General features: G+C 43.4%; 1 protein-coding gene across 12 annotated transcripts in view; it reads right to left on the bottom strand.

The window, feature by feature from the left end:
• The window catches only part of WASHC2C (WASH complex subunit 2C), a 38,129-nt gene extending 36,159 nt beyond the window's left edge, over positions 1 to 1,970 (bottom strand). For 9 of the 12 annotated variants that reach the window (XM_065067323.1, XM_065067320.1, XM_065067322.1 and 6 more), the window contains exons 1-3: positions 1,810 to 1,969; positions 1,614 to 1,727; positions 1,004 to 1,168 (exon numbers count right to left, since the gene is read on the bottom strand). In XM_065067323.1, the coding sequence (XP_064923395.1) occupies positions 1,004 to 1,168; positions 1,614 to 1,727; positions 1,810 to 1,836 (306 nt within the window). In that variant the 5' untranslated portion in view covers positions 1,837 to 1,969. Of the gene's footprint in view, positions 1 to 1,003; positions 1,169 to 1,613; positions 1,728 to 1,809 lie in introns of all 12 variants that reach the window. The other 3 variants (XM_065067317.1, XM_065067313.1, XM_065067315.1) reach the window with 1 other exon arrangement.
• Positions 1,971 to 12,087: the final 10,117 nt, after the last annotated feature.

Raw genomic sequence — 12,087 nt, forward strand, 5'->3', positions numbered from 1 at the left:
CCTGCAAACCTAAATCCAAATCTCTCAAACACTGGTGCAGTTAACTCCTGGGAAGAGAGAGAACTCTCATATTACCTCAATTGAGAACTAGGAACGAGGACCTATTTTTGTGCACTTAAATTTGGGAACAACCATCTTCAAGCACCCAAGATTTAAGATGTTTGGTACAAAATGTTCCCAGCAGAATCATTATGCTGAACAGTAAAAGTAGGCCAGAAAAGACATAGCAGCTCTGGAAAAAAACAAACAAACAACAAACAAAAAAACACCCACCACAAAACCCCTCAACAGAAACCCAGATTTCCATCGTCTTGTCTTCTGCCAGCATATTTCCAATAATGGCATCATGGCTACAGATTAGACATGCATGGCCTGAGAACAAGGGTGATGGAAACAAAATAACCGATACAACTCACAGTGCTAAACCCAGCCCCCGCAAATTTGAAGGACTATTAAAGCTCTGCATCTTCATTATTCATATGCTCCTAGTGATACAATGTTTTAACAGGCTTTCAAATCTAGCTTTTACCTTTCTAAACCAGTAATATTCATAAAGTGAAACAAACATAACAGACAACTGCCTGCAGTCCAACGCCTTTAATGCCAACTGTTTTTAGTGCAAAATAACACCAACGGGCAAACTGACATCATTGTATAACACTCCAAGTACAGCCAAATGCTATATTCATGCTGCCTGTAAAGGTACAGCAAGATATCCCAGAGATCCCACCTTGTTCACAGTCCTAAAAATGAAACTCTGATCTCCATGTCACATATAAACAAGGAAGGAAAGTACCTCAGAAGACACAAAAGTGAATCTGCCACCATTGGCATTGCATTACTCATTAATTAGGACACCCCTTAACAGAAAGCAATTAAAAGCCACTTCATCTCTAAACTAACATCAGACTTGCCAACGAGCCAAATCACTTGTCCACATTACAGAAAGAGACAACACCGACATTTGAAGTACAAACTTCATGCCATACAAGAACATACTCACGTTCTCTATGAACTGGGTATTGGACAGCATAAGAAAGTCATTGAAGACATTATGAAGGCGACAGTCAGTGGCTTTTGTTTCACTAATCAATCCATCTACTTGCTTTTTGATTTCATGAGTCCTGGAAATGGTTTGCTGTGAGAACTCTTGCAGAAAACGCAGAAGCTGTTTACAACAGAGAAAAGCAACAGTCAGCATTCGACTCCTTTTTCTTTTAGCATCGTTTATGACACAGGGAGCACTGATCATACACTTCAACTGAGCATCAAAACACACACAGTTTAGGCTAAAGCACCAGGACCAAGTCTCATTCCACTCTCTTTCCACTTCATTCTGCACTTCCTTTCGGGCCAACTCCTCCTTTTAGTTTTCTCGCAGAGACCGGAGGGCTAATGGAACGGGAGAGCCTGCCCTACCCGGGGCTGCCCACCCCGCGTTCCGCCCGGCGGGGCCCGGAGGCCGCTACCGCAGCGCCCTTCCCGGCGCGGGCCCGGCAGCAGCACCGCCCCGCACACGGCCCCGCCCGACACCTCCCAAACCCGGGGGGGTCGCGGTCGCCGCGGCCCGCGCACTCCCCGGCCCCAAGCTCAGGCCCGGCCGCTCCGCTCACCCCGGCGTCCGAGGCCAAGGACCAGCTCTGGCTGCCCTTACGGATCTCCTCCAGCGACCAGGGCCGCTCCCACACCGGCGTTGGCTCCGCCGCGTCCTGCGGGGCCCCGTTCATCTGCGGGAGAAGGACAGTAAGCCGAGGAGCCGGTGCCGCAGCCACGCCCGCCCCGCAGCCCCTGGCCCGCCCCGGCGCTCACCGTGACCGCAGGCCGCGCCGGTGCCATCCGCCGCCCGCCCGCCGGTCAGCTGAGCGCCGGCACGTGACCCGCCGCCCGGCCCGGCCCCGCCCCGCCCCGCGCAGCGTGCGCACGGGCTGGGCACGAGGAAGCGCCGGCAGCGGCGTGTGGGGCGGGATTGTTTCCCTTATCGCGGGTGAGCCCCGACCCCGCGGGTGAGCCCCGACCCCTCGGGTGAGCCCCGATCCCGCGGGTGAGCCCCGACCCCTCGGGTGAGCCCCGATCCCGCGGGTGAGCCCCGACCCCTCGGGTGAGCCCCGATCCCGCGGGTGAATCTCGACCCCGCGGGTGAGCCCCGATCCCGCGGGTGAATCTCGACCCCTCGGGTGAGCCCCGATCCCGCGGGTGAGCCCCGACCCCTCGGGTGAGCCCCGATCCCGCGGGTGAGCCCCGACCCCTCGGGTGAATCCCGATCCCGCGGGTGAATCTCGACCCCGCGGGTGAGCCCCGATCCCGCGGGTGAGCCCCGACCCCGCGGGTGAATCTCGACCCCGCGGGTGAATCCCGACCCCGCGGGTGAACCCCGATCCCGCGGGTGAACCCCGGTCCCGCGGGTGAATCCCGGTCCCGCGGGTGAACCCTGGATCCGCGGGTGAACCCTGATCCCGCGGCGGCCCCAGCGCCGCCGTGCGGGCACGGGCACGGGGGCAGCGTCTCGTCCGTGCGGGGCAGAGGCAAGAGGCTGCTGGGCAGAGCCCGGCCCCTGCCGGGAGCAGCCGAGCCCGGCGGAGCGGCGGGAGCAGACTGCGCACCCGGGCACCCACGCGGTCCTGAATGAGCCGCCGCAGCGCACGGAGCTCTCTCCCCGCTGGGCAAGGGGTGGTCACGCCGTTCTTTCTGCGGGCTGTGAGGACCGTATCCCCTAGGCGAGGGGAACGAAGAACCAGCCGGGAGGTGGCTTCGGCCAGGGCAGCTGCTTCAAGGGTCTGACACCGCTGAGAGACTGCCCGTGGCTTGTGACAGACAGGGCGCAGCGAGCCCTGCTCTCCGCCGGGAACAAAGTCACGGGTGGCAGGAGCAGCAGGTCCCCGCGGGAGCACTGCCACGGGCTGTGCCGGTGCCCACACTTACAAGGAGGGATGGACCCATTCCTCCTATTTTTCTTACAAAACTCCATGCAAGACTCACAAATCGGGTAAAATCTCCTTTGATTTAAACGGGATTTATCTTAATAAACCTACACCAGAATTCCAGATTTTGCTGGAAGAAAACACTATATGCACTAAAATAAATATATAGTGCAAATTGCCAAACTGGGATTCACAGCCAATTATCCCTGGGCCTTTAGAACTCTAACTTCCCCTTTCTCACTGAGTCATTTTTTTTTCTTTTTTTCTACTAGATTAAAAAACTCTGTCATATGACTGTATTTCGTGTATTCTTTATTACGAGTGAATTAACCATAAAGGAAATTACAATAAAATCATCTGTTCTTTCAGCTGGTAACTAAATAATTCATTGGAAAGGGCCAATTTGATAAGCTCTTGGTGTTTGCACACGGAGTTTATTTATTTATTGCATATGACTACAAAGATACCACAGAAGACCTCGTGAGGAGCCAGGGTGCTGAGTGATTTGACTTCTTACTTGGGTTCTCAATTTAAATAAGAAAAAATGCCCAAGATCTCCAAATTCTCATATATTGATTGTAATGGCTACATCCAGGTACTTGAAGGATACTGCTAGATTAGGAACACAGGAACTTCTAAAATAAATGTATCAATCTATTCCTTTTTATTTTATTTTTTCTGTGATTCTATATCAAGATAGCATTACTAAACTGGCTCATACCTTCAGCCCTAGTAGAATTTAGATAATTTTAATATACTGATAATAAAGCAGAAACTAATGAAGTACAACTAGAAAGTAGGCTAGTTGCACAACAATGTATTGAGCAAGATTGTTAAAAAACACACAGATTGGTTTAATCTAAAATTATTCTCCAAGGCTTTTAGTGTTTTGCTGTAGTTCCTTCCTCAGCAACACTCCAAAAACCAGAAAAAAAAAAGCCTTTACTTACTTTCCATACTCACTGAAATGTGGAATAAAATTCAACAAGCCCTGTGTTGATAATGAAAAGTTCTACTGGCACAGAACTTAGTGCGTTGCAAAATGTGAGGTCTATGTGCTCTATGTGTACTGATGCTGAAAAATGTAGGGTATTACTATGAGGCAGCTTCAGGTCTGGGTTTTGTACAGATTAGTTTCCATTAAAAAAAAAAAAAGAGAGAGAGGAAGAATGGGGGAGAGAGGGGAAAAAAAGGCAGAAGACAGCAGCATGAAACCTGAATGCTCCCTTAGGAGAAATTGTTTATTTGAGATACATGCATACATACATACACAAGTCTCTGAGCAGAGGCAGCTATGGATAGCACAATAAAAGTCTGCTTCCTAGAAGAGCCAGCCTAAACATTATGGTCAGCATTTCAGTCCTAAAATTCCTTTTAAAGAGGAATTTAGACAGGTTCCTTTTAAAGATTAGAAAGAAACAGCAACAAGAAAAATCACTTGCTGTTCCTCTCAGAACTTTGCACATGAATGTCCAATTTAAGGTATCAAAAATCACATGTATCATCAGGGACTGATTTTCATATTAAGAAACAGAACTTGTAAGACTGCATAGAGCTGAGCTCTGATATTTATGCTTACAGGCATGTCTTTGCTCTGTGGCATCACTTGCTACTTGTATGTGGCCATGAGATCCGTGTCTGTGCAGCTCAGATTCCCTAGGACCTCCCAGAGCATGGCAAAGTGCTTCTGGAATCAGTTTGGGGACAAGTTCTTTCCTGCATGGCCACAAGGACAGAAGTTACAGCAGACTGCTGTTCTTTGTAATTCCACCAGTCGCATGCAGCTGCTCAGCTTTGTGCATTTGCAGCAGCGTGAAATGAGCCAGCAGTCTTTTAGTGGGACTCTGAAAGTCTGCGGTGAAGGTGTTTGAGGTAGGGTCAGGCAGTCAGGTTACTGGAAGGCCCCTGTGCGCTGCAAAGGTGAGCTGGAGTACAGGACACAAAGGATTTGAAGAAAGTACACAGAAGACAGATTTGAGAAACATAGCACATACTGCAATTGCTGCACTCTTCTCCAGGAACTGGAGAACTAGCACAGCATAGTGGGGTGCTGTAGTTATGCAGACATGGTACAAGGGGAAACAAACCTTTATGGGTTTAGTCCTCATCCTACTTCAGTTTATTTTTGGCAGTGTTGCTCTACTGTGGAAAAAAAACTGCCTATCCTGAAACTGTTTGTTAGCCCTGTCTAAAAATTTACTATCCTAGACTGCTTCCAGACCATAAATCTTCTGTTTGGTTCTGATAAGCTAACACTTAAAACCGGAGACAGTTGTGGTGAAAGTTTTTGCTCCAGTGTGAAAAATTGTTTACATACAGACTTGGCATCAGGGAGGTGCCTGAAATTACAGCTGGCTCTGGGATTTCCTAATCAAGCTGAAGATACATACATAAATGTGTGCCTGTAGTTTACCTCCTCAATGTAGTAATGGAATTAGCAGAGTTTGGATTGAGCAGTGGGGGCTGGTCCTGGTACATTTAGGAATTCTGTGCTATAGCTGTCTGGATGGCTTTCTCCTGGCTTAGATTCCCTAAGCTTCCTTCCTGTGAAACCAAGGCATGGAATGGGAACAAAAAGTGGTGGGAGGGGTGCTATAAACAGTTGTAGTTATCCAGACCAAAGAGCACAGTAATCCAGTAGTTTAAGCATAGGTTGTATTAAGTGCAAAGTTTGTTCTTTATGTCCACCAAAAAAGGTCCATGAATATCAGTACAAGAAGGAATTGCAAAGCAAAGGAGGAAATGCAGTTATTTATGCTCTTGCACAAGCTGATACCTATTCCTTCCCATGGGTCTTGTCTCCAGTGGTACCTACAAAAATTTTCACAGGCCTATAGGACTGCACAGGAGTTTTAGCAGCTGCAGAAAGAATGTAGAAGGTTAAAGGTAAGATGATGCAACCTGGAAAGTAATTCGGAGGCCAGTATTTCACAGAATCACAGAATGTTAGGGATTGGAAGGGAACTCAAAAGATCATCTAGTCCAATCCCCCTGCTGGAGCAGGAACACCCAGAGGAGGTTACACAGGAAGGCATCCAGGCAGGTCTTGAATGTCTCCAGAGTAGGAGACTCCACAACCTCCCTGGGCAGCCTGTTCCAGTGTCTGTTACCCTCACTGAGAAGAAGTTTCTTCTCAAATTTAAGTGGAACCTTTTGTGTTCCAGTTTGTACCCATTACCCCTTGTTCTATCATTGCTTGTCACAGAGAAGAGCCTGGCTCCATCCTTGTGACACTCACCCTTTATATATCTGTAAACATTAATGAGGTCACCCCTCAGTCTCCTCCAAGCTAAAGAGCCACAGCTCTCTCAGTCTTTCCTCATAAGGGAGATGCTCCACTCCCTTCATCATCTTTGCTGCCCTGCGCCTGCGCTGGACTCTCTCCAGCAGTTCCCTGTCCTTCTGGAACTGAGGGGCCCAGAACTGGACACAATATTCCAGGTGTGGTCTCACCAGGGCAGAGTAGAGGAGAAAGAGAACCTCTCTCAACCTACTAACCACCCCCCTTCTAATACATGCCATTGGCCTTCCTGGCCACAAGGGCACAGTGCTGGCTCATGGTCATCCTGCTGTCCACCAGGACCCCCAGGTCCCTTTCCCCTACACTGCTCTCTGTATGTATGATCACAGTTAATTGTCTCCCACAACTTCTGCAGAACTGAAGGCAAACATTTTCATTTGGGGTGGATCTTGACTACTCTCCAGCGAAGCAGTCAATTGCTTTGTTCAGAAAATATTCCTATAAGCCCCATGGCCAGCTTTAAGAGAGGTATAGTGTTTGCTATACCCATAAACTGCTACACCATATGCAACTCTGTTAACGACTTCTAACGCACCCAGAGATTATGAAACAACAAGAAACATTCTTTATTCATACAGAGTTATTAGGAGGATTTGACTTTTCTTTTTTTTTTTTTTTTTTTAAACTGTGTGAAGTGGCTATGAAATTCCCACTAGAATTTGTCTGTGAAGAAATAACAGCTTACATTGGATGGAGACTTAGAGTCTTGACATTACATTCAATACAAATTTAAATATAATTCTCTCTTCTTGATAAACTGTGTAGTGATATGACATATAGCTAGCCTGTTTTTTTTTTTTTTTTGTTTTGTTTTGTTTTGTTTTGTTTTGTTTGTTTGGGTTTTTTGTTTTGTTTTGTTTTTTACTTTGGCAGAAGTACTGCTTTCTATTACCTTACACTGGAAGTGCTAATGAAAGCTTAAACAGACACAGCACTGGGTTAAGCTCACAAATATTTATATGGTAAAAATTTGAAGAGTATACCACACCCAGCTTTCCCAATAGTTAACAGAAAGTAAATATGTTTTTATAACTTTAGAACAGGATGCAAACAAAAGAAAAAGTCAAGTTACAATTAAAAGCTAAGCTTCTGTATCACACAAGAAAGAACCCAAATACAGCTTGTGCACTGTTCTTCATTTTCCCTACCACTTCTTGTCCTCATGCCTAGATTGTGTTGCATGGCTTGTTACAAACATGCAGGGATGTGGTTGCCCAAGCCCTCCTTTTACTGGAACTCCCCAGCCTCCAAGAGACAGTTGCAGCACCTGTGTTATCTGCAAGCAGCTGAAGGACTTGGGGGTGACAAGTGAAGTTAGGGCTTGGAGATGCATCAAGTGCACAGTGTAGAAAGGAATACCTTTAGCTAGAAATAAGTCTAAGTCCTGGACCAGCACAGGAGCCTAAAGTGCCCTCACGTACTTCCCCTCCTGCTTGTGGTTCATTGCTGGTTAATGTCATGACAGAACACACCACTTGCCTACCAGTGTATTTATTCATTTCAGGGAATTCAAAATCAACTTTCCTTTAAAATAATTAATAATAGCCTGTGTGTCAGAAATAAGCAGACTATGATTACCCACATCATCTAAAAGACCTCGCTTTCATGTATTGAGTCAAATGACCTACTGCAATAAGTTGTTGTGCAAGCAAGAAAAAAATAACTGCTCTAATAAACTAATTTCAGGTAATCAGTGTGTGAAGAACAGGGGAAGGTGACTTTTTGGTTCTGTCTTTGGGTTTTGTGGCCCCCTACACACAGGTAATAGGCTCTGAAAGTTGAAATTTCTGCCACACTTAAGGGAGCCACCTGAAATCATGCATTGAGTCAGTATCAGAATAAAAAACCAAATCTTCTGAATCACAGTCCCATGGTTTTCTACCTCAGTGTTTAGCAAAACTTTGAAACATGAAACAGGACTAGTGAAATAATGCTACCCTCCCACTATTTTAAACAGGTCAAGAAATTGCACTTCCAACATCAATTAATATGTCATAGGTGATAAAGCAACACAGAGCCAGGATGACTGTGAACTTATGTTCCAAGTTCGATTCAGCAAAGCCATTCACCAGGCATGTGCTTGAGAACAAGGAGCGGCTCTGCTGGAGGCAATGGAACTACCCACATGGTTAAAGCTAAGGATATACTTAAGTACTTTCCATGATCCATGCCCTAAGATCTAATCTGAAGGCTGCAGAAATTAATGGGAGTTTTCCAAATTTCCTCCGGAGGCTTTGAACCTATTTAAGCTTAAAATTATATTTTGAACGTGTTTGAGCTTTCATTTTCTGTATGACTTATGTGCAAATATTTATCTGCATTGTATGTATATGTTCTGTGGAATCAGCAGTGAACTTTGTAAAATATTTGTCCTGTCATTGGGTATTAAACCACTATGAGGATATTTATCCTCTGTGCGGGATCTGAAAAGGAAATGTTTTTGATGGAACGTAAGAACATACAACTTACATTTAAAAAGGAAGGAAAAACATATTCCTTGTTATGTGAAACTGGACACAACGAAATTATGCATAGATGAATAGCTGAAGGCAGTTACAAAGGGAGTAAAACTGCAGGGCAGTTCTAGAGGCATAACAAAAAGTTCTTGCTGGGTCATGTGTATGCTTATTCATTCCTGTAAGAGCAACATTGCCTCTAAAGCTATTAAAGGATCATGACTTTTTAATTGCTGCTGCTGAACTGCTGCTGCAGAGTATACATCAATCCTGATAAACAGAAATGGCCTCTCCTCATCACAATAGTGGCAAACCTAATCTAGCAGATTATAACATGGTGTTTCCCTCCAATAATATTTTTCTAAACTCTTGTTTATACTCCCGAGTTCATTAACAGTAATTAATTTAAATTATTTTATTTAAGCCAGTGGAAAAACATTTAGTTACACTTAAAATTAGTCTCTCTAGCAGTTTGAGTTTAGCTAAGAAGGAATTTATATAAACTACTGTTACCAAACTACCATTTAAACCTACTGCTGGGTTCAAATCACCATACAATTTACTGTGCTTAATATATATAAAAATATGTTAATATAAATATAAATATAAATATAAATATAAATATAAATATAAGAGCATCTCCTAGGTTTTACATCAATTTAACTACAAAATTTTTAAATAGCCTGGAAGTGAATCCATATGAATGAGGCTTTTCCTTCCCTCTCCAGCTCTAAAAATACACTTGACAAATGACCTGGTGATGATAGATTACCTCGAGCTGCAAACTGCCTGGGTCATGAAGCAGGGTTATGGGGACAGGACAAGAGTAAATGACATCACCTTCATCACCCCAAATCAACCTGCCTTTAAGAAGGTCCTAGAAAAGTACTTCTAACTACTAGAAAAATAATACCATGATAGCTGGACAGAATAACCCTTGCAGAGATTGTTCCAGGTGTCAACACTTCAGAGAAAACCCTTCCTGAGAAGCTGAAAGAGACGAGACATGTTTAGCAACATTCAGCTGGGAAACTAGGAAATGTCTCAGCATGAAATCCTTATCAATTATTCTGCCAACAAAGTCTTAAAAATGTTTTCCCACTTTTCATAGTTGTGCATTCAGAGAAGGCAGATTTTTAACGTGTGTTTTCATAACCTGGCTACCAACTTCATAGGAGTACTGAAAATTATGGGAAATGCCTGAGCTGACCGCAAGGATTATACACTTTTCACAGGTAAGCTTGTCAGCTGTTTTTGTCTCTCTTCATGCTATAAGACAGTTGGTGAAAAGTGAATTAGCATGGTGCTATGGAAGCAATCATTCTTGAAAAAAGTATGTTAAAAAAGAAACTCACTGGAGACATAGCTCCATCTAGGGCTTCAGGAAAATTAAAATAAATATTTTAAAGCAAGATCTGCATATCCTGAGGCAGGAGGTTCAAAGGCATCCAGAGGAGTGTCAGCCCACCAGCAGACAACCAGCAGCGCAGCTGGCAGGGCTCTGGCATCTTTATCAAGAACTCACTGGCAGAAGAATAAGGTGTTCTGCCTAACAAGTGCTTTGAAAGAAAAAAATAAACAAAAAAATAGTCTTGCTTTCAGCTCTCTAACAAAAACCATGAAAGGACTGGCATAAATTTCACGTCAAGCCCAGGATGACCTGGGGGCAGCAAAGCCTGGTCATGGTAGGTAAAGGGAAGGGAATGCTGTAAAACTGGTGCAAGCCACAGGTTGGTTCACATTGTCTAGAATTTCTTCATGCTTTGTGTGAAACCCTTATATCAAGTGAACTGGGAGAAAACATAAAATCATTGCTGACAGAGTTTGCAAACACTGTGTAATTTGATAAATAACGATTAAGTCAGGTTGTCTTGATAGTGAAATGAACTGTGCTTACTTAATCCATGCCTTAGAGATTTTTTAATTGTAGGAACAGGAATTTTAAAGTCTGTAAAACATAAAATCTGTATTAACAGCAGCAGCCCTGGGAAGAATTTAGGGATGGAAAACAAATACTTTGTATCTAGAACAATATTGTACCTAAGACAACAGATATGATCCTTGGGTATCTATACAGGACAAGCAATATGTCCTTTGTAGTATCTAGGGTCATTACCACAGCACTTACAAATTTTTAAGTATCTTGTTCTATAGTCAGATTTGAAATAATATAGTGTCAGATTGGAGACTATTCAGCGAAGAGTTATAAGAATGGCAAGAAATCTGTGCTGCTCAACTGAAGATCAAAACAACTGTACTTGTCTGAGAGAAGTTACAATCTGACTTGGCACTCTATAAACATAGACGAGGAAGATTTTGAGACAAAATACTGCTATCTAGTACACAGGAAACAAAAGATGAAAAATGAAATGTATTTAATTTTCTCTATGACATAAGCATGATTTTCATGAAATGGAAGATTTAAGACATAATGATTATTTCAGAACAAAACCAACAAAATAATCAGATGTATAGTCTAAAAATGATTACTAAGGAACTTTTCATGAATTATGTATTTCTTACTAAGTGATTATCAAACCTGCACAGATTCAACTTCAGCATTTCCTCCAAGGTGGTCATGGAATTATGTCATGCTATGTACTTCATTATTTTTTTGCTCGTGCTGAATTCTTTGGATTGAGTACATCCAAAACTGGAATTATTATTAGTACTCAGAAATACATAACACAGAGGAGGAAATGAATGACAACTTTTCTTGCCACCATTCGGCCTTTCCAAAGTGTTTACAACTCTGGATTTAATTTCCTCAAAAAAAAAAACCCACCCCAAACCCACAAACAGACACAAACAAAACATAAACAGCCCAAAATTATTTATTATGGCCAAATTTAATTGAATTTATTTGTCCAAAGTTTCTAAATGTAATCTTAAAATGATATGCCAAATTTCCTGTACCTGGTGACAAATTTCCCACAGGAATGAGTTTCAAATTGCTTTCCAGCATCTGTAACCAAGTATTTTCTTTCAAAACATAGGTAGAGACACAGTCTGTTATTTCATTCTAAAAGGAAAAAAAAAAAAAGAAAAGAAAAGATGTTGCAGGAGCAAGAGAAAACTGGTTATTTAACGAGCAGTCCGAAATGTATCACTGCTTGTGAAAGTATTTTGCACATGTAAAAGTAATCACATTGTCTATCATTTATCCAAGTTAAAGCCTGAACTGCCCCACAGGAGCAACAGCAGCTTTTGATTTGAGAGGAAATCCTTATTTTAGTTGAGGACAAAGATAAATGTTGTAATGTGATCCAGCTTTAACTAAGATCTGGATGTTTAGGGGTTTTAATACTGGCGATGGGCAAGTACATTCAGTTCTCTTACAGTGCACACCACAACGTTAAATATGAGTATGCAAAGATCTGACAAAAGATCCTTGGAGCTGTGAATTCCAACC

This window comes from Columba livia, chromosome 6 (assembly GCF_036013475.1).
Source record: "Columba livia isolate bColLiv1 breed racing homer chromosome 6, bColLiv1.pat.W.v2, whole genome shotgun sequence".
Classification (NCBI taxonomy): Eukaryota; Metazoa; Chordata; class Aves; order Columbiformes; family Columbidae; genus Columba; species Columba livia.